The 23648-nt window shown below is 41.7% G+C and overlaps 2 protein-coding genes across 2 annotated transcripts in view; one reads left to right on the top strand and one right to left on the bottom strand.

The window, feature by feature from the left end:
- Positions 1 to 769: 769 nt before the first annotated feature.
- LOC148021498 (protease Do-like 10, mitochondrial) overlaps positions 770 to 23648 on the bottom strand; it is a 56756-nt gene continuing 33877 nt past the window's right edge. Inside the window, exons 3-8 of the mRNA XM_087696907.1 lie at positions 23123 to 23318; positions 22763 to 23022; positions 22388 to 22515; positions 16676 to 16879; positions 2114 to 2164; positions 770 to 1924 (exon numbers count right to left, since the gene is read on the bottom strand). Coding sequence (XP_087553033.1) covers positions 1643 to 1924; positions 2114 to 2164; positions 16676 to 16879; positions 22388 to 22515; positions 22763 to 23022; positions 23123 to 23318 — 1121 coding nt within the window. The 3' untranslated portion in view covers positions 770 to 1642. The remainder of the gene's footprint in view (positions 1925 to 2113; positions 2165 to 16675; positions 16880 to 22387; positions 22516 to 22762; positions 23023 to 23122; positions 23319 to 23648) is intronic.
- On the top strand, positions 18758 to 22159 carry LOC148021499 (uncharacterized). Its single transcript, XM_087696873.1, has 3 exons — positions 18758 to 18770; positions 19448 to 20520; positions 22028 to 22159. The coding sequence occupies exons 1-3, from the start codon at positions 18758 to 18760 to the stop codon at positions 22157 to 22159; spliced, it is 1218 nt and encodes a 405-aa protein (XP_087552999.1).

Raw genomic sequence — 23648 nt, 5'->3', positions numbered from 1 at the left:
ATCAGTAGAGATTGAAGACTTTTGTTGCAAATGGCTCACAAAAACATTGTCTCCTATAACCAAAACAAAAGAAAACGTCCAAGGCAAATGAAGAGCAGCAAGCAATCCAACTGCAACATCACTTGTACTCTTTATGTAATACATTTAAAGCAAGAGCCCTCGGTCTGCACTCACTTCCATTGGAGTAAGAGTAATGCGTCTTCTTCAAACCAATTTTCATCTATTCTAGAGATACTTTACCCAAGTTCTGACACACTATTCTTAATCCATATTCTTCAAACTAACTTTGATCTATTTTGGAGATATTTTCCCCCAGGTTACAGGCACACTACATGATTTAATAGACTAAATGCTTAAGCATGTAACAGATTTGGATGTTACCTTCGTGTGAAATCAATCTGTTTAGCAGCAGCTTAACTCTTCTTTTATTGTCACTCAAACCAAAGAACTGTGTGTGAATCCTGAGACATAGTCCTTGTTCTATGGATCATCACAATCAGCATAGCTCTTTAGTATACTTCTGTACCTCATAATCTTCCTCCCCCTTTGGATAACAGATCAAATTTTGAGCGTTGCAGTTTGCAGCTTTGTCCATTGAAATCCTTGAATATCTAGTGAGCTCACAGACTGAATTATCAGCTCTGCAAGTGAGACAACTCAAAAAATATGGCTGCAGTCATTCCAAGCAATGACCAGCTAGGACTTTCTGCAGTTTAGTTAACAATCCTGATTTATAACAATCCTATGCTTGGATGACAAAGTATGCAGGAGTGTAAGTTGCTTCAAATATTACCATGTAAAATACACATGTTGATATGACCAATGGTTTTGGCAGATGCTCTTGATACCACCTTCCAAGACCATGTACATACAATAAAGGTCAGTGCAAGCAGGGATGAGCTCATCCTCTGTGCATGCTGCTATAAATAGTGTTTCTGAATTGCAAAACACTGCTTGAATTATTTCAATCAGTGGCCAGAAACATAAGCATATAGAGTAAAGATGGTAAATAGTTCATGTTGTAAACCTGTTTATATCTAGCCAAGACTGGCATGTAAAGTTTACACCCAAATGCTGAGGTGAAACACACCATGTGACCAAGATCTTGATACAATAAAGCCATTAGTTAAAATGGTGAAAGGTAAACAGTCAGAATGTCAGAAGGTAGAAAAGCTACGACAAACCCGCTTCTACAAAAATTTTGAATATGATACCAAAGCCCAAACATTAGAAGGAGCTGTCTGATAAATGGTATGATTGGTAGCTTCTAATTTTGCCCTCCTCTCCGAATTGTGAGAGAGACATGGGAGTAAATATGTAGCTCCCAATTGATGATCCAATGCTTGAGTTGGACCCGAATGTGTACGCTTGCAGGTTCTGGCAAGGCAAAACTCTGTGCCAGATTGTGTTTAAAAATTCAACAAGCTGGCAATGTAAAACATCATATGCCTACTTGGCTTTGGCATATGACACCTGAGCCACTTGTGAAGCCCTATGGCAACATCCTCTTAAATATCTGCGGTCAAATCAGGAGGAATGATCATACTGCCACCCTTTATACAAGCACTTCAAGGTTCAAAGGCTGCTCCCAAATTCGTTTAGTTATGAGCATTCACACTAAATGTGTTTCATGCGCTCCATGCTAACAAACTGCCCCTGCAACCGCTAATTCACAAGAATCATCTACTTTCTCCCAGACCTCTATGCCATTTGCAGCATCTTCTTCTGTAAGATCCTTAGACATAGCTTCAGGGATACGATGACGATCGAGAATTCGAAAAGAGGCTTCCCTAGCCGCTTCATAGTTCAGGACTGCAACCCTACCATCTTCCAAATCAAACCGAATACTCTCCTCCTGACAATTGTCCACAAGATCTCTTAAATGGCGAAGGTTTAGAATCTCCACTCCATTGACCATCTTGACCTGCTTCACCGCAAGACCACAATATCAGAAAAGAAAATACCTACGGCTTTATCTAGGTAGCCCTAGAGCATTGAAATTCAAGCAAATCCATTATTCTGTAGTCTGAATGGACCAGAACTGTGAATTGACCATGAAAAGTTTATAAAGAAGGTAACTAAGTTTAAGATGAAACATTCAAGTAAAGTCCACCTGGAGCTCAGCAAGTCGCTCATACCCAGCATTGACATCATCTACTAGAACCTGCAGAAAGTTATAAGTGAAAATCAGAAAGTGAAAAACTTTTACCTTTTTAACACATAATAGTAAATTCTAGAAATGCCAACAAAGTCTATGCTTCTAAAAAAACTTAAAGCTCTCCTTCAAAAACACTATTTTTAATGGTTTTTTCAATTTATTTGAACATAAATGACTGATTTTTCCTGATTTTTTTATTTATGTGACTAGTATGGACTGTCCATCAGCATATCAATTATTATTCCATGTGAACGACATTGAACCCTCAAAACCCAACAAAATCCCCATTTTGCATTAAATCTCGCATCTCAAATTTTGCAGTTTTAATCTTTTTTAAGTAAACAATTGAAAGTGACTTAGTTTTTTATGATTCCGGACATTGGCAAACATGACTCAAGCATTTTCAACTATCTTTCATGATAAACACAAGAGATAGGACATAATACGTAATAAAGAACTAAAATCAAACTCAAAACCAAATAAGTGAGACACAAGGAAACTCCCAATAATCCTTAAAACCCAAGTGGCAAAATGTACCAAAGAAAAACTGGTATTGCCAATATTGTCAAAAGACTGGCAATTTTAACAACGAGTGTTGATCAAAGGTGAAAGGTACACAATCAAAACAAAAGACCACACCCCCACCTCTCAGTCCAATAACCCCCAACTGTTGAGCTAAAAATGCATTAGCTTCACTTAAACAGCCCCAAAACATGCTTAATTAAGGAAGAACCTTGTTTATTTAAAAAGAAATGTGTTCCTAGAGAGTGTTTGTATCCCATAAGCACAAACCCACTTAGGAGTGCCCAAACTTTCTATAAATAGGTATGCTGCCCTCCATTCATCCCTAATCTCGTTATTGCAGGTTTCAGGTGTTTTCCTCTTGCTGCCCACACCCCGTTCGCGGAGGACATTGCAGTCCAAGCTGTCCATTGCTGTCTTCACTAAGTTGGCGCCTGTCTCCAGCACTCCGTCATCAGTTTGCTACTATTTCCAGTTAGGTGACCATTGCTGTCCGTCATCCAGTTGTCGTACAGCTTGCCACATCAGCATACTGCTACGTTTCCAAGCCCAGCTGCCGCCCTGCAGATTTTCTCTCCTCTAGCTATCGCCATCGTCTCCTTAGCCTATCGTTGCTGTTTTCTCTCTCCTAGCCTGCGTTTGCTGTTTTTTCTCTCCTAGCTGCATTCACAGTTTTCTCTCTCCTCACCTACGTTTTTAGTCTATCTCTCCTCACTTGCGTTTATAGTCTTTCTCTCTCTTGCACTACCGTTTGCATCAGATCCAGCCTTCGTTGGCTGCATTTGCTGGTGTTCCACATCTGAAGGCTGCCTTGTTGCGATTCGAAATCCATTCGGAGTACAACATCCGAATCCGTTCGGAGTACAACACACTCTCCAACTCATTACCCTTGAACTAATCCTTGAGATACAAGAGTTAGCGGTACAATATTCATTCACTGCATAGTGTATTTGCTACATGAGCATTCTATATTCAGTAGTTATATCACTTCGTTCATTCTCAGTGTTCATTGTCTCTCAGTTACCCTAACCCTAATTGTGGTCTTCTATCAATCTATGCTTTGTCGTACGTTGTTATTTGTATTTCTGTGTTAGGATATTTTTTTATATGGTATCAAAGCCGAGTTCTCTGAGAGAAACCTGGACCTTGATCTGAAAGCTCTACACAAGAAGCGAGAAACAAAAAAACGGCATATGACTTCAAACACTACTTCCACACCACTTCTCACATCCGAGCTAAATCCATCAAGCAACGAGTCGGAGTGGGCCTCATAGCTTGCTTCACAAACTCCCAATATAGCCGGACAGACATTGGACTACCATGGAGTTCCACAACCTTACGAGATCACTGTAGTTGAGTATGATCTCATTTTGATCCATGGAGCCCAATAGCAGATAAAAGATAAGTCTAAATTTCACCCTTTAGATTCGGTGCACTTATTTACTAACCATATAGGAAGAGCAAAATCTCTACTTACCACTGGCCATCCGCAAGTGGAAATTGGCATAGAGTACACTCCATTGCCTTTATACTTATTCTCTCCAGTGCTAGGTATGTCTACCATTTCAGCATAGTTGCCTCCATACGACGTACGGTACTATCCGTATGGTACGTATTTGTATGAATTTGTACGTTTTTCTGGGCCTATTTGGGTCACCAGTTCTATGCGTCCGCGTTTCCTGTACCCCCGCCTCTACTCCTGCACATTCCGCCTGCCTGCCTGACACTTTTTTGGGGGGTGCATAGCCTTGGATACCTCATCCCATCCCCTTTTCTAACCATGCACTCCCCCCCCCCCCCCCAAGCCTCTTTGGATTCCTTCCATCTGGCAGACCTCTCTTTGACTGTTTGAGCTTTCACCCTTCTCTCATCTACAAAAGGTGCTCCTCTCCTCCATGCTTCCACACAAATTCAGCAAGCACTTACTATTCTCATCTTTCTCTCTTGGATCTTGATTCTTGAATGGACTTTTGATTTGTCCTTCTCGAATCTCACCTCCCATCCCCTCTTTCCCGCACCCTATTGAAGCATTTTCCATTCTCAAATCTCATCTCCCATCCCCTCTATCCCGTACCCTATCAAAGCATTTGCCATTCTCATCTCCCATCCCCTCTCTCTTACTCTTGCTCTTTCAACTTTACCCCAACCCTCGAGCCTCTTGAGTCTCCCTCCCTTTCAACTTTCAAGACTCAAGTTTCAAGAGTCGAGACTCAAGCATATCTCTCTCTCTCTCTCTCTCTCTCTCTCCGTCATCGGCACCATGACTACGAGGCATTCAATTTGCACGCGATCCATGTGGAGAGGGACACGAAGAAGTCCGACTCCCACCATTGGACAAGCAAGTATTGCAAGAAGCACTATACAAGTGCTGCAACTCGGCTTCTCCAACATCTTTCCAAGACGGGGAGGGAAGTTGCTCCATGCAAGGAGATCCCTCAAAACACCGCAGAGGATATTCTCCCCAAGATGAGAGGGGGATCCACAAGAGAAGGAGGAAGTGGCTTATCGGCACCAACTCCTATGCCTACTAAGGAGGAAGTATCAAATGTGGACGAATCTTCAGCCGATGAGGGAGAGGCCTCTACCATCGGTGGTGGGGGCCTCCACATCCGCATCCGGCTCCGGTAAAGATAAAGAGAGGAGGCTCATGCAGTGCCGGAGAGACAATCCTCTCTCTCTCTCTCTTAAGCTCCCAGTCATGTGCGTGGATCGGCTGCCTTTCTTAGAGAAAGGCAACGACTTGCGAACATTGAAATTGCACGTACGGTGATTGAGTGCAATCTTGCATTCAATGTCCTAAAGCAAAAGCAATGGAAGAAGATGGCAAAAGCCATTGCCAATGTGGGTCCATGTGAAGAATGGACCACTGTTACATACAATGACATGAGGACGAAAAAGATTGATGAAGAGGAGAGGATTGATAGAACCCTTGATCCTATTTGGGCCACATGGATAAAATATGATTGCTCCATTCTCACCGACGGATGGAGTGATCGTAAGAAACCAGGCATCATCAACATACTCGTTCTCATGTCCACTCGACACTTACTTTTTACGAGCCATAGATACCAACAAGAGGGGGAGAAAAACGACGGGCGCATTCATCTATTCGACAAGCTATCATTGAGGTATACATTGCACTTTGCCTTTTAAATTTGTTTTACTTTCTTTCATTATGATAATATCATGATTCATAATTAAAATTTTATTTATGCATAACTATCTATCTCCCTATTCTAATAATTAATTTCTCTCTAGTATCTATGATCTATCTCGATTCTCTCTTTCCCCTCCGGCCGCAAGGCCCCCAACCCTTGGGCCCTATCTCTCTTCATTCTTGAATCTTGAAAGTTGAAACTTGAAAGGCTCAAGTTTCAACTCTCTCTAGACTTTCTCTCTTTGACCTCCAATTTCCAAGTATTGTTAGTAATAAGTATACTTACTTGTAATTTGTAAATTGTGGTTGTAGGTGGGTCCCTCAAATGTGGTGCAAATTGTTACCGACAATGTATCGAATTGTTAGCGCATGGGCTGTCTTCTTGAGGCCAAGTTCCCTACGATTGTGTGTACGCCATGTGCAAGTCATTGTTTGAACTTGCTCATGGAGGACATTGGAAAGCTCAAGTGGGTGAAGAGGGTGGTCCGCAAAGCTACCTCAATTGTCACATTCTTCACGGTAAAGGTAAAGGTACTTGCGATGTATCGTGAGCATAGCACATTGGAGTTAAAGAAGCCTTCTTCAACTAGCTTTGCTTACATGTGGTTATTGCTAGAGCACATTTATAAGGTGTGGTCCAGCCTTCCGCCAAACAGTGATGTCCACTCTATGGAATGAGTGGGATGAGGAGGCCAAAGCCATGCAACGCTTGTACCTTAATGAGCAATTTTGACAAAAAGTTTGTGTCGTCATTTTTGTGACTCCCTTTTATAGGGTGTTACGTATGAGCGATTGTGAGGGGTCCACCATGGGCCTTCTCATTCACTTCTTTAGAGCCGCATTGGTGGAGGCACATACTTGTACAGTGATCACAGAGACACAGCCTGCACATGTTCCAGAGATAGCAGAGAGCAGATGGGCGTGGATGCATAAGCCCATCCATGGTTTTGTCGCATTGGTACGTCCGGCCTACAAGTCACCGGCAGTCATGGATGATAGAGAGTTCTGTTCGGACCAACTTGCTTATTTGACTCGTGCGGTCCTAGTGGATGACCACAATGCAGTGCTAGAGGAGCTAGGATGCTATGCAGATTAGAGAGGGCATGTAGATTTTCCTTCTCCCACTTGTTCGAGGAGAAAGTCACTTGTGAAGCCTTTAATTTAGTGGCAAAACTTTGGATACGCACTGGAGACCCTTCAACCCTTAGCCATAAGGGTCGTTGCTCAGGATTGCTCTTCGGGTGCATGTGAGAGAAACTGGAGTGCCTATTCTCTCATTCACACAAAGATTCGCAATTGGCTTAGCACACAACAGTTAGAGCGGCTAGTCTATTGCCGCACTAACTTACGCATGATGAGGGCTATGATGAGCATGGGTAGTCCGAAGCAGGTTAAGCTTAAACACTTAACCATAACATTTAAAATTTGTTGTTTTAACTTTTAAACTTTAAGCTTTGAAATTTATACTTTACAATTTAGACTTTAGCATTTACAATGATCAATCTTACGTGCATCACTGCATTGTGTAGGTGAATGTTGATACATTCAAGTTGATGGGCGACACTCTTTCAAGTATACATAAGGAGGTGGACGAGAAAGAGGAGATGATTTTTGCAGAGCTCTATAGAGAACTTATAGCAACAGATTCTCGTGACACTCGCAATCAGCGTACTCGTGGGCAAGAAGTTCGAGTAGGTGGTAGCAGGGGCATGGTACCCTCCATCATCGAGGGGTGGTTCGAGTGGCTTGCAAACATATGTAAGGCGAGGCTCTAGTAGCTCACATCCTGTGTCTCATGATGACATCCCTCCCTTGCCATCATTTGATGATGATGATAACCTCATTAGTCAAGATGAGTATGAGTGTGTCTCATCATCGAATGTCGAGGAGACATCTTCAAACTCTCTTGATGAGCACTCAAATGGTTCTGATGATGATGATGATGATGATGATAGTGATGCCTCATTATAGATTCACAAGTCTCTCTTTTTTTTGTATCAAATATACTAGACTGTAGTTGTATCGCATGTTTTACGCAGCCCATGCGACTGCGATGGTCACCCTCATGTATTCATCTTATTCTATAATGAAATGGCTATTTCCACTTTAAACATGTATTCTATGATCTATCATTTAATGATTTATGGTTCTTATTATTTAAAAAATCATTTTAATTTTTTTTCATACTAATATCGTACCGTACCTTATAAAATCATAGGGTACTATTTAGTACCGAATTTTATCGTACCGTACCGTATCGTACCTTTCGTACTTGACAAATATGCATGTCAGATTTTGTTAGTGATGATTTTCCTTCTCCTATTGGTATGGATGATTTTCATGATAAAGGACGTATGCAAAACAATTTTTGGTTTATAAGTGATGAGGAAGACAGACATTTCTTTATGAACTCAAGACTAGGTAAGCAGTTGAAACAAAAAACTGTGAGTATCCATTCCCCTTTTCCTTCAAACAATTTTTTTTTCAAAGGTCAAAATGAAGTAGGTGCATCTTCATCATCATCATTTCAATTTAATATATTTAATGGACAAAAGGAACCCATATTATTTCCCATATCTACACCTATCACAAATCCATTTAATATCCCTCCCATCCCACCCTCTTATTCCGCTGCCACATCCTTTCAGTCTCCATTAACTGCACTGCATGCTGCATCTCATGAAGGATCACATATGTTTTCATTCACCACACTAGAAGGTTCTTCAAACTTAGGCACAATCGTTAGGAACTCATCTCTTCCTCAACTAGGTGGTGTTCCACCTTTTCCTCACACACTTTTGAGATCATTGCAACATGGGTATTTTCCCCAGTCTCTCCTGAGTGTGGATCAATTGTTGGTGCCACAGTTTGCCTCCATGGCATTACCTTATGGACCCTCTAGTCATCATGTTGTGTCCTAGCCAATATTTGGACAGGGATTACGTGTCCTAGTGCCTCAACCTCCACTGGCATCTTATGGAAACATTCATGTTCCAATGCCTCTGTATCAATAGACACTCATTGGACACTCAGCCTATTTTTACCTACCCACCTCGTCCCCCTCCTTATCAAACACCTACACCACCACCACTACCATTTTATCCTCCACATCCATCTTACCCCACATTCTCGACACCTCATGATTCTACATCATCTTCCGCAAAGCATGCATTCAATGACAAGACTCGTTTTAACGAGTCAAACTTTACAACTTGGTCAAACTTGAAGAGACATGTCCTTGACTCATAGAACCTATGGGATCTTGTGCATGGGTTGGAACCCCAACCCGATCTCGCACTTGTTCCATACGAGGTTGTCAGCTCATGGAAGGCTAGGAATGCCTCCGCTATTGTCAAGCTAATACAGGGCTTATTGCCTGAGTTTCATTCTCAACTTCAGCATTTTGAATTAGCATCAAAGCGATGGGCACACTTGACTGATTGCTATGTAGCTCGAGACAGGACCCGTCAAATAAATCTTGACCATGAGCTCTAGAACTTCAAAATCTCTGACCGGGATGACTTGAAAGTCAAGTCGGTTGAGTATCGACATCTCCTTACCGAATTCTCCACTATAGGGACTCCTAAGTCCTCTGACAATCAAGTCACATTGTTTCTTAACAAGCTACTACGTAAATACTTCAATTTTGTGCAACAAGTGGTTTCTCTGCCCAATTTACCCACATTTTATGAATTTGAGTGCCAGTATTGCGTTATGCACAGATGTTTGATCGGTTTCATATGAATAATCTCTCAAAGGGGGCTCTTGTTGCTCATTCTCAAAAGAGACAACAAGAAAAGGATAAACAAAATCAAACTTCAAATCACAATCAAAATCAAAATCAAAATCAAGCAGGGAAATCACAAGGAAACTCCTAGTCTTAGCTTCAATCAAAAACTAATCAAGATTGAGTTCCATAGGTTCAGGTTCAATAAAAAATTGGTCCCATAATGCTTACCCAAATGTGGTTTCAACTTCTAACAATGAAGAATGCTCCAATGGATTATAAAAACTCCACGCTTGAGTAAAAAAATTCAATCACCATTGGAGAAGAGCCTATGAGCAATGAAGAAGTGCTAATTCTTGATGGAGATCAAGAATTGATGAAGCAGCTAGACAACAAGGTTTAGTTCACTACCTTTGGTGGTGGAATGTGAAAGATACATATAGGGTCTATGCTACTCACTAGAGGCGATAAAAAAGAAACTCTATATTATCTCCATTGCAAGGCACTTCTTGAAAAGTTTGTTGCAGTTGCAGAAGTGCAATCACACATGGAGTTATAGCACAAGCGTCTTGGACACATGAGCCAAAAGGGTTTATAGACACTTTCTTCACTTGGAAGAGTTGATGTGAAAAACTCGAAGCTTGACTTTTATGATGACTGTGTTTTCAGAAAACATGTAAAGAGTTCATACTCTCATGGAGCCTCTAAGAAGGCATGTATCTTGGATTTAGTCCATTCTCATGTATGTACCATGCCAATAAAAACTCATAGTGGTTTTCGTTATTTTGTGTCTTTTATCGATGACCATTCTAGAAAGCTATGGGTTTACTTGCTTAAGCTAAAAAGCGAGGCATTAGACGCTTTTAAAAGTTTTATGTATTTGTTAGTACTGAAAAGGATTTAAAATTAAAATGCATAAGAATGGGCAACAAGGGGAATATGTATCTAAAGAATTTAATAAGTTTTGTGCTGTCAGTGGGATTAAACGAGAGCTTACATCTCCTTATAATTTATCATCTAATAGTGTGGCTAAGCAAATGAATCGCACGTTATGTGAGAAGATTTAATGCATGTTGTCCACAGCTAATCTCTCGCAATCATTTTGGGGAGAGGCACTTAAAACCGTAGTGCATATTTGCAACCGATCTCCACATAGTGCACTTAAAAGTGGCATCCCTGAATAGGTTTGGTCTGGCAAACCTACTTCATATGACCACTTAAGGGTCTTTGGCTGCGAATGCTATATACATGTACCTGTTAATAGCAGAACCAAACTTGACATGAAATCCCAGAGGCATCTTCATGGGTTATGGAGATGAAAGTGAAATGGGCTATGGAGTTTGGGTTCCAAGCATGAAAAAAGTGCTATGCAGCCAAGATGTGGTATTTAATGAGTCAAAGCTGCTGAAAAATGCCACATCTAATGATTTGGACAAAAAGAAAGTGCAATTTCAGCATGAGCAGCCACTTGAATAGCCATCGGCATCGTACCACTAAAATCAACACCTACAATTCAAGGAATTTGTCAAGGATTTCAGATGCTCGCTCATCCATTGTGAATTTGGAGCAGCATTTGGCCAGTTGGGGTCCCTTTTGTGCAAGTCCTGGGTGAAAATCAAGGGGCAATTGGCCCTAATTGTTTGTTGTTTGTTTGTACAGCAATAGGGCTTTTGGATCAACAAAGGAGAATGTGGAATCTTAGCTTATACTCAATCCATTAGCAATTATAGTTAAAGAAATAACAAAAGGGACGCTAGTTTTGGGATCAACAAGGTGTCCAATGTCTTAGACTGTTAAGGTAAATTGTGCATTTCAATCTATGTTCAATTATTAATTGTTATAATTAAGTGATTAATCAGGTATTAACACCCTATCCGGGAAGGAAGGTTGGTTTCATTAGTACACTCTAGATCCATCTCCGATGGATGGCACACATCAACACTTCCCTCAACCCACTACCACAAGCCACTGATTGTCGGTGGCTCTACCCTTGAGTGTTCTGTACTTTCTCTCATTCATTTACAGCATCGATACATTCACTTCAAAGTTCTCTTTCTTCTTTGTTTGTGTTTGCATTTTGCATTTTGCATTTCACGTCTATTGCCTTACTGTCGGAGTTACTGTGTTTCACTTGTGTTCATACGTTCCGTGTTTTCTCTATGCAAACCCTAGCATATCTTCTCAAGCATAAGTCTCGGAGAGAAAAATGCAGGCTTCAGCTGAATCTGCTCAAATGGCTCAGAAACAGGCCGCCCTCATGCAAACGTAGATCTGGAGTGTTAGAAGACAGGCATAGAAACCCACTGTAAGCAAGGGAGTATAAGGGCAAATGAGTGTGAATAGCCCTAGGGGCAAGGGAAACCCTAACCCTAGCTGGCAAAGGCTATATAAACAGCCTATGGGTCACTATCAAGAGTGAGAGAGTGTACCCAAGTTGTACTCTAAGCAACTTATTAAGTAAGATTTCATTCTTGTACTTTGAGCTCTCTTCTCCCTCTTGTGCACACATTCCAATGCTGCAAACTCTAATTCTCAACATGGTATCAGAGCCATCTCTGATCTCCTCAGCTTCCCTCAGCATCAGCTATGACTAAGTGCACATGAGCTATCCTTTCCTTCATCTTATCCTTCTTTCCTCCATAGCTGCCTATAACCTACCTCCATTGGAGGACTTGGGGAGGACAAAGGAGGCCATATCTCCCTCTGCTTTCTTCTAGGGATTTCTTGCCTATCTCAAGGCGAATCAGCCTGGCACGATAGACGTCAAGATTGGTCGACGGCGTGGGCAGCATTGCATGAATTTCAGAAACGGTGCAGTTTTCTGACAACGCAGAAGTCGAATTGCTGTACACGCAGCAGGCAGTGCAATCATACTGCTATCTTGGGGCTTTGATAGCCCCCCAAGTGGGCTATCCTCAGCTAAAAAGGTTCTTGGAAATTCCTCTCACAGAGAGAGATCTCTGCCAAACCCTAACTGTGTTTTTTTGGGCAGCCATAGCCAACAAGCTCCAAGCTTGACATTTTGTCATGTTTTCACTCTGAGCTTCATTAACAGTGATTCTAATCACTGAAGCAGAGTCTCTGAAGCCCATTCCAGATTCTAAAGCTCTTGGGCATGCTCAATGGACATCACTAAGCATCGGAAAGCCGACTTCCAACCGGGTTCCATTCAAGCACTTCACTAAGCTTGACAATAGTGTTTTCTAAACACTAATCATGAATCATCAGGTTAATTGCTTACTGGGCATTCACTAAAACCCAGTGAGTTTTTTATTCCTCTTCATATATCGTTGTAAGGTTATGTGTAAAATTAACACATAGACCATCATGCACTAGAAGTGTATTGCATACTGTGAGTGACTTTGTCTCAAGTACATTGGTCAGTGAAATCAATAGCATGAGTGTCATTGTACTCTCCTCGGAATCATCAGCAACAAGCATTGAGATCATAGACAAACCGTGTCCAACACAAGCTTCATCCACTAAGTCATACCACAAGGAGAAGCCTGAAGTCCAGTCTAGGTTTACTTCATTAAAACCTAAAAAGACTATTAAACCTCGGAAGAAGCTTGCACATAAGAAAGGACCATCAAAGTCATACTTTGAAATTTTACACTTATATGATTTTCAACCTTTCTTTTCATTGTAACTTTGACTTCACATTGTCTAATTTGCTTCCGCATCAGTGAAAAGTCTGTAAGGGACTAGACATTGCCCTTGTCCTAACAAGTGGTAAGACCTTCCCAATGACCACAACATATGCTGATGTCCGTCCACAAATTCGAAAGTTTGATGGCAAGGATTTCCACCCATGGCAGGTACTTATAAAATACAAAATGATGGAGAGAGGGTATTGGCCTCTCATTCAAGGCAGTAGAGCTGTAAACTCTGCAAATATGATTGATATAGAGGATGACCAACGTGCTCAAGCAATCATAATGCTACACTTAGATGAATCCCTGATTCATCATGTTGATCAACTAAACACTGCTAAAGAAAAATGGGATGAGCTTGAAAAGCTCTATGGAGCCACTGGCAAAAATACTAAAATCTTCCTTAAAATTGAATTCTTTAGCTTGGAATATCGTTCAAGAGAAGATTTGGGAAAATTCATTTCTCATATGAAGGGACTTATGGCACAGCTTGCTTCTGTACAAGCTCCAATACATGAAGAAGATGCTATTGCTATTCTCCTAAAAGCTGTAAAACAGGTGTTTCCTACTCTTGTAACCACTCTCACCAACATTCTAGATCCTACTTTGGCAAGTACCATTCAATCCTATTTGGATGAAGAAAAGAGGAACCACAAAGAAAGCAGCAACAGTCAAGCAACTTCAAATTCCCGTGAACAAGTATTGGTTCATACAGTTCTCACTAGATGTTCTTTCTGTAAGAAAAAAGGACATCTTGTAAACAACTGCTGGAAGAAGTATCCCGAGAAGATGAAATGTAACAAATGCAATAAAATAGGGCATATCACTAGTAAATGCCCCAACACTCCTGAAATACCCAAAGAATTGGTGGCCAACTATGTCTCCAATCCATCTGAAGATCGACTGTTTTGACTATTTAAATCATCTACCTAAAACCACCTTGTAAGCCTGATTTATAAAGGCATCCCAAAAAGGGGGGGAATCTCTTACATGCTTTGTAATACAATGCCACCCTGGCATTGAGGGGGGGTGTTAGAAGACAGGCATAGAAACCCATTGTAAGCAAGGGAGTATAAGGACAGATGAGTGTGAATAGCCCTAGGGGCAGGGGAAACCCTAACCCTAGCTAGCAAAGGCTATATAAACAGCCTATGGGTCACTATCAAGAGTGAGAGAGTGTACCCAAGTTGTACTCTAAGCAACTTATTAAGCAAGATTTCATTCTTGTACTTTGAGCTCTCTTCTCCCTCTTGTGCACACATTCCAATGCTGCAAACTCTGATTCTCAACATGGAGCACTCCTCGATCGATGAGCAGCTGATGAAGATGGTCGCCTGGCAGCTGATGATGCCGCTCAACACATGGATGGTGCTGCCCAACAAAAACACGGGAAGATGAGGACTGTTCAGATGGTAACACGGAAGGAGAGGACTGGAAAGTGGCTGCCTTGCCTGAAAGCACAGATCTGCAGCATTTGGATGGTGTCGCCTTCCTTTGCCATGAATAGATGCTCCTCTTCAATCACATCCAGCTCTCAACAAGGCAAATGATACCATGTGAGAGTGTGCAGCGGAAAGGAAAGTGAACACAATAAAGTAGAGATGAGAGACACGAAACTAAGTAGAATGAAGAAACAAAACTGACAAAATACTGAATGATATAAGGTTGCAACAGTCAGGCCCAACATGCAGCTCAAGTGTCAACATGGGTGCCAAATACAGGCAGAAGATGATGGGAACAGCTGGCACAAAAGATGCACTAACTGATTGACTGGTGAAGTGGGAGAGCAGCCATAGATAGGACCTAATCAGCAAACTAGCCAACCTGCATTGGATCAGCAAATAGTGCCAAGTGCAAGATAAAATGCACAACAACGATGCCCATGCCTGACATAATTTTCACCCTGTCGGATGGAATAAATGCCAGCCAAGAACATAGGGAAAACTGGCTGCCAAGACAAATGCATAGATGGACCTCCATCTAAAGTTTCTCGAACAAGTGAAATGGACAAATACACTACCAAAGCTCCAAATGTCCTCGCTTGACTCAAACTGAAGCTCACAAGCAGGAGACCAAAATAAGGACAATCACACAAGGCCAAGGAACAGTATCCCGGCAAGCCCTTTAGGGAGAACTAGGAGGGAAATGAAAAAATGCTACGTGGACTCGGCTTTGAGAGATGTCAAGAAAAATGAAAAGTTGATGCATGATATGTAATAGAGGGTCTTCCACAAGGAAAAAGAATATTGGGGTGCCCAAAGAGAAGGTTGTGTAAAGCCAAAGAGGCCACATAATGGGAAATCTACTCTTGTAAAAAGGAAGGTGTGAAGGTCAAAGAAGACATGTCTATTAAAATTGAGAAAAAGTGTTGATGATCCAAAAAACTCACCTTAGTAAGCATGTCAAAAAATTTCCCCCTAGGACCGTTGTGTATGCAGGAGCAGTAAGAGTAATGTCAACGCTAGAATGATTAGAATATCTAAATAACCTTGACTACAAACAAATCAGGTTTCAATTCTTAGACCTCATTCCTGCTTTCAAAATCCTCGCAGCTGAAGATAGTTTTCTCTTCTTTGTCCCACATGTGAGGCCATCAAAGGCAGGTGTTTTGGATGCATGAGGGTTGGGGGACCCCGCCCCTAGGTGACTGCCATGAGAACAAGCCAGTCCACATGGCCCAGCAAGTCCGAACAGGTGCAGCAGACTGACCCCCCAAGGACAGCAGTTTTCCCACAATGTAAGGGAGTCCGCCCTACTTGTCAAGCATATCTCATCTTTTTGTACTCTTCTCCCTCCTCCTGAATTTACACAAGCCATACTTAGCCTCTACAACCAGCAGGCTCAGGCTGGTACTTCATCCATCATATTACACTATTTTGCAGTGATTCTCTCTCTCTTTGTAGCCCCGTTCTTGCACTTGTTACTCCTTGAGCTTTTGCAGTAACTGATGTTCACCACTGTGCACTTGTGTGTTGTACAAACAAGTAAATAGGGGCCTTCGATTTTTGTATGTGCATGCTTCCGTGCTTTTAGAATGCTACCTGATTCCAAAACTTCTGATTTGTCTCAAGAAGCTGCAACATGGCTGAATTATGCAGCTTAGCTAATGGACCTAGTGATGATAATAATAACCACAGTGGACCCTTAAGTACAAATATACAAGGTACACATAGATTGTCCTCATGAATAAAGTGCAGTACTTGCTATTCATGGCATCACACAACAACAATAGAACACCTAAATGATGATTCCAACAACATTCTTATGAAATCTTCCAGTAATAATTTTGAAAATCCATTAGAAAATAAAGATTCATTCAATTTTGACATTCAAGAACACAACATACTTTTGAACAGAACAGAAAACACCTGCATGACACTCCATCTGCCAATTATGAGCAACTATTATCCTACACAGTCATAAAATATCAACCAGATGGAGCCAGATTCAGTTCCTACCTGAGAAAGGACAACAATTTGCTCTCCAAATTTCTTCGGTGTTGCATAAAGTGCACGGTCACAAAGTTTCCTTGGAGATGTGTTATACCAATCTTCGCCATATTCATGTAGGTAGGGTTGAGTAAGAGGGGTAAACACTAAGCCTGCAAATATAAAGTAGCTTGGAAGCTGGTCAAACTGATGAATTGGCACCAGGGGACGAATCTGGGAGGCAAAATATGAAAATAGATCAGTTAGCTTCATATACGCTAATAGTTGCAAAGAGAACTAAATCCAAAAGTGGCATCAATAGAATTCAGCATCCCCCCCCCCCCCGGCCCACCCCGACCCCAGAAAAAACAAAAAAAAACACATGGTTTACCGGTATTAGATTGCTCAAGAGCTCAAGTTTGATAATCCAGATTGGTTCAAAACATTTTCCTCAGTGTCAATGTAGTGCCCTCAAGGTTATACAAACCAGGTAACAGAACTTAGGTTGTGAACTAGGTCTAGCGCCTCTGCACAGGTGTTAGTTGTGATCAAACAATTTCAAATTGGAATATTGTTATGTCAACTCTAATTGATAGCATCTACTACCTTACAGGAGGTTAAGAGCTCCAAAGTGAAGACTTACAATGGCTAAAACTGAACTCTCAACCAACTGCATCAGGCCAAGGCAAAGTTGGGTGTCCATTTATGATCCTTTCAGCAGAAGGAACTAGGACAAGAATCTAAATAACTGCAATGTGGATAAAGGTGGAAGAGCCCCATCCTTTACCATAGTTGCCTCCGTACGACATACGGTACTGTCCATATGGTACGATCCGTACAGTACGTATCCCTACAAATTTGTACGTTTGCTTGGGCCTATTTGGGCCACCTGGTCTGCATGTCCTCAATCCCACATCCCCCGTTTCCTACGCCCCTGCCTTTACTCCTGCACGTTCCGCCTGCCTGCGTGGCACTTTTTGGGGGGGTTGGAAGCCTTGGATACCTCATCCCACCCCATTTTCCAGCCATGCACTCCCCCCCCCCCTCCCCCCCCCCCAAAGCCCTCTTTGGATTCCTTCCAGCTGGCAGCCCTCTCTTTGACCGTTGACCCCTCTTTGACTGTTTGAACTTTGACCCTTCTCTCATCTACAAAAGGTGCTCCTCTCCTCCATGCTACCACACCAATTCAGCAAGCACTTACCATTCTCATCCTCCTCTCTTGGATCTTGATTTGTGAATGGACTTCTGAGTTGTCCTTCTCGAATCTCACCTCCCATCCCCTCTTTCCCACACCCTATCGAAGCATTTGCCATTCTCAAATCTCATCTCCCATCCCCTCCATCCCGCACCCTATCAAAGCATTTGCCATTCTCATCTCCCATCCCCTCTCTCTCACTCTTGCTCTTTCAACTTTACCCCAACCATCGGGCCTCTGGAGTCTCCCTCCCTTTCAACTTTCAAGACTCAAGTTTCAAGAGTCGAGACTCAAGCATCTCTCTCTCTCTCTCTCTCTCTCTCTCTCTCTCTCTCTCTCTCTCTCTCTGGCCTCTTTATCCATCATCGGCACCATGACTACGAGGCCTTCAATTTGCATGCGATCCATGTGGAGAGGGACACAAAGAAGTCCAACTCCCACCATTGGACATGCAAGTATTGCGCGAAGCGCTATATAAGTGGTGCAACTCGGCTTCTCCAACATCTTTTCAAGACGGGAGGGAAAGTTGCTCCATGCAAGGAGATCCCTCAAAACATCGCGGAGGAGATTCTCCACAAGATGAGCGAGGGATCCACAAGAGGAGGAGGAAGTGGCTTATCAGCACCAACTCCTATGCCTACTAAGGAGGAAGTATCAAATGTTGACGTATCTTCAACCGATGCGGGAGAGGCCTCTACCATTGGTGGTGGGGGCTCCACATCCGTATCCGGCTCCGGTAAAAGACAAAGAGTGGAGGCTCATGCAATGCCGGAGAGACAATCCTCTCTCTCTCAAGCTCCCAATCATGTGCGTGCATCGGTTGCCTTTCTTAGAGAAAGGCAACAACTTGCGAACATTGAAATTGCACGCACAGTGATTGAGTGCAATCTTGCATTCAATCTCCTAAAGCAAAAGCAATGGAAAAAGATGGTAAAAGCCATTGCCAATGTGGGTCCATGTGAAGAATGGACCACTGTTACATACAATGACATGAGGATGAAAAAGATTGATGAAGAGAAGGAGAGGATTGATAGAGCCCTTGATCTTATTCGGGCCACATGGATAAAATATGATTGCTTCATTCTCACCGACGTATGGAATGATCGTAAGAAACGGGGCATCATCAACATACCCATCTCATGTCCACTCGGCACTTACTTTTTACGGGCTGTAGATACCGACAAGAGGGGAAGAAAAACCATGGCCGCATTCATCTACCGCCACATTCGACAAACTATCATTGAGGTATACATTGCACTTTGCCTTTTAAATTTGTTTTACTTTCTTTCATTATGATAATATCATGATTCATAATTGAAATTTTATTTATGCATAACTATCTATCTCCCTATTCTAATAATTAATTTCTATCTAGTATCTATGATCTATCTCGATTCTCTCTTTCACCTCGGGCCACAAGGCCCCCAACCCTTGGGCCCCATCTCTCTTCATTCTTGAATCTTGGAAGTTGAAACTTGAAAGACTCAAGTTTCGACTCTCTCTAGACTCTTTCTCTCTTTGACCTCCAATTTCTAAGTATTGTTAGTAATAAGTATACTTACTTGTAATTTGTAAATTGTGGTTCTAAGTGGGTCTCTCAAATATAGTGCAAGTTGTTACCGACAATGCATCGAATTGTCGGTGCATAGGTCATTTGCTTGAGGCCGAGTTTCCTACAATTGTGAGGACTCCATGTGCAAGTCATTGTTTGGACTTGCTCATGGAGGACATTGGAAAGCTCAAGTGGGTGAAGAGGGTGGTCCGCAAAGCTACATCAATTGTCACATTCTTCACGGTAAAGGTAAAGGTGCTTGCGATGTATCGTGAGCATAGCACATTGGAGTTGAAGAAGCCTTCTTCAACTCGCTTTACTTACATGTGGTTATTGCTAGAGCGCCTTTATGAGGTGCGGTCCGCCTTACGCCAGGCAGTGGTGTCCACTCTATGGAATGTGTGGGATGAGCATGAGACAGAGGAGGCCAAAGTCATGCAGCGCTTGTGCCTTAATGAGCAATTTTGGCAAAAAGTTCGTGCCGTTGTCATTGTCGTGATTCTCTTTTATAGGGTGTTGCGCATGAGTGATTGTGAGGGGTCCACCATGGGTCTTCTTATTTACTTCTTTAGAGCAACATTGGTGAAGGCATATGCTTGTACAGTTATCACAGAGACACAGCGTACACATGTTTTAGAGATGGGAGAGAAGAGATGGGTGTGGATACATAAGCCCATCCATGGTTTTGCCGCATTGGTACATCCAGCCTACAAGTCACCGGCCGTCATGGATGATAGAGAATTCTGTTCGGACCAGCTTGCTTATTTGACTGGTGTGGTCTCTGTGGATGACCACAATGCAATATTGGAGGAGCTAGGACGCTATGTAGATCAGAGAGGGCATGTGGCTTTTGCTTCTCCCACTTGTTGGAGGAGAGAGTCACTTGTCAAGTCTCTATTTTGGTGGCAAAACTTTGGATACGCACTGGAGACCCTCCAACCCTTAGCCATAAGGGTCGTTGCTCAGGATTGCTCTTCGGGTGCATGTGAGAGAAACTGGAGTGCCTATTCTCTCATTCACACAAAGATTCGCAATCGGCTTAGCACACAACAGTTAGAGCGGCTAGTCTATTGCCGCACTAACTTATGCATGATAAGGACTATGATCAGCATGGGTAATCCGAAGCATGTAAAGTTTAAACACTTAACCATAACATTTAAAATTTGTTGTTTTAACTTTTAGACTTTGAACTTTGAAATTTATACTTTACAATTTAGACTTTAGCATTTCCAATGATCAATCTTACGTGCATCATTGCATTGTGTAGGTGAATGTTGATACATTCAAGTTGACCAGCGATACTCTTTCGAGTATACATAAGGAGGTGGACGAGGAAGAGGAGATGATTTTTGCAGAGCTCTATAGAGAGCTCATAGCAACATATACTCATGATACTCGCAGTTAGTGTGCTCGTGGGCGAGGAGTTCGAGTAGGTGGTAGCAGAGGCATGGTCATTCGACACCCTCCATCATCGAGGAGGGGTGGTTCGAGTGGCTTGCAGACATATGTAAGGCGGGGCTCTAGTAGCTCACATCCTGCGCCTCATGATGACATGCCCCCCTTGCCTACACAGCCGCCACCTAGGGAGCCATCATTTGATGATGATGGTAATCTAATTAGTGAGGATGAGTATGAGTGTGTCTCATCATCAGATGGCGAGGAGTCAGCTTCAGACTCTCTTAATGAGTACTCAGATGGTTCTGACGATGATGATGATGATGATAGTGATGCCTCATCATAGATTCATAGGTCTCTCTTTTTTTTGTATCAGATATACTAGACTGAAGTTATATCACATGTTTTGCGCAGCCCATACGACCACGATGGTCACCCTCCTGTATTCATCTTATTCTGTAATGAAATGGCTATTTTCACTTTAAACATGTATTCTATGATCTATCATTTAATGATTTATAATTTTTGTCATTTAAAAATCATCTTTTTTTTTGTACTAATATCATACCATACCTTACAAAATCATAAGGTACCATTTAGCACCGTATTTTATCGTACCATACCATATAGTACCTTTCGTACCTGACAACTATGTCCTTTACAAACATAGTATAAGGCAAGTGGTGGCCTAAAATACAAAAGTTAACTATAGGTGACATAAGACATAGGCATATACATCAGTCTAGACTTGCAACCAATTTGGTAACCAAAAGAACATTTTAAGTATACTTCAAAACTTGTATTTCAAAACTGGTAAGTGAAAGTTGTATTTCAAAACTTGAAGAATGCCGTCTCCAATAGAAAAAGCACTATTATGTTGGGAAAATATGGCCCAATGATTCATATATTACATATAGCTACTAGCATCTAATATCAACAGGACACACATTTAGACATATATTCAATCTGGTACTTTGAATCTTACTTCTCCCTGAAGAGGAGTAAGTTGTACACTCTTCCAAATTGAGTGCCAATTGTCAGCTTATGGAAAATTGTTGAACCATTACAAAGAGAGAGTCCAGATTTAATGGGAGTTTGAGGGCCATTGTCCCACATGGTCACTCAACTTCGAAAACTGGGATCATAGAAACCAGCAATAAAATTCACTGAGTCTTCCCCCCTGTAAAAGGTAACGTCAACAATTTTTTCTAACGATGGTGCTCATGACCTGTCATTGCAGAGAAAACACCATCACAGACCTTCAATTCCAAAAGTATACTGCACAAACAACAAAAGACAGAAAGGGCATACTAGGCTGAGGAAAGCTGCAGCAGGCAGCAAACTCAACAACTCAAAGAGAATTGAGAAGTAAGGCAATGGAATATATTCCGCCATTAAGAGGAAAGAGAGCTTAACCATGTGGAATGATAAACAGAAAGGAATCATCATGTACAGGCCAAAAAATTTAAAAATATTTGCAAAGCACAGACAGTCTAGACAACAATGGCTGTATAAGGAAAAAAGGACTATGATCAGCCGAAACTGCCTTATCACCACTTCAATAGAGTATTCTATTCGCTAATTTGAAAAAATCACTCACTGGCCCAAGCTTGATTGTGAACTCCATTTCCTTGCCTTCCCTTAGCACTTTGACTAAACCCACTTCACCGGCCTTTTTCATTGATACCAAGTGATCAAATGTAATTCTCTCCCTGTTACGAAAATGCACTGCATAGCACAGAAAAGGAAAAAAATATTAACCTAATCATAAAGCAGTAAAGAAATCATGTTGCTCAAATATGGAGATTGTGGACTACATGAGACACCTGGAGTTTACTTGAAAGAACACAACTTTTAACAACAATGATACAGCAGTAAAGAAATCATGTTACCCGAACATGCATATTGCAGACCACACAAGATACCTGTAGGTTATTAAATAATAGTACAATTTAGAAGCATTTGAGAAGCCTACCTGTCCCATCATTTGCAATTGGATAGCCATCAAATTCTACCACAACATCATCTTTTTTGATCCATCGATGGGTATCAATAAGAGGATGAACTTTGCTTATTAAGACCCCAGTCATGCCTGCAGGCATCTTCAAGTGTTCCCTTAAATGAGCATTCTCAGTTGCCTGGCATGTCAATCCCAGGGTGCAAAAGCCTACATATCTGCCCCTTTCTTCAACATCTTCAAGGAAATGGTTGATAACGGGAACTGGAATAACATACCTGTTTTAAGAAAATGTACATTATTGCATTCATATACAGCATGCCAAAAAAGAACCGGATAATTGAATTAAATTACTTCACTTGGTGTGTTTTCACAGACCCGATATTCTCAGCATTTGCTAAATTTTGAAATGCAACACCCACAACTTTGTCCTCCATCAAAGCCGGACCCCCACTATTTCCAGGGTTTATAGCAGCATCAATTTGAATCGCCATTAAATGAGATGCCCCATGCACATATTGTGTTGGTTCTACTCTTGAAACAACTCCTCCTGTGACAGATATGTTATCTCCACCTACAAATTATGCAATGCATATTAGAAACTAAGACCATTAGTACATGCAGTTTGGCATTTCAATGTTGCAGGGATGCAGGTAAGTTACAAAATGACAACTTTAAAATACCTATCAAACATTATACCATCAAGAAAGAAAGCAATAAATCCATGGTCCTTTCAAAACCTATGTGCCTGCACAACCCAAACAGTGTGGTTGTATTGCTAAAGGATAACTTTCAGCTCTTGTAAGACAACCTCATGTTTTTTTTCAGCACCCTTGCAACAATAACTTTGCATATCCACTACACTGTGAGCTGGTATATCATGAATGACAGAACTGTGCAGGCA

Source organism: Lygodium microphyllum, chromosome 17 (assembly GCF_053477565.2).
Source record: "Lygodium microphyllum isolate KBCC chromosome 17, Lygodium_microphyllum_v1.1.10, whole genome shotgun sequence".
Lineage (NCBI taxonomy): Eukaryota > Viridiplantae > Streptophyta > Polypodiopsida > Schizaeales > Lygodiaceae > Lygodium > Lygodium microphyllum.
Note: the sequence above shows the minus strand (reverse complement) of the source record. Positions and strands in the feature narration are given on the sequence as shown.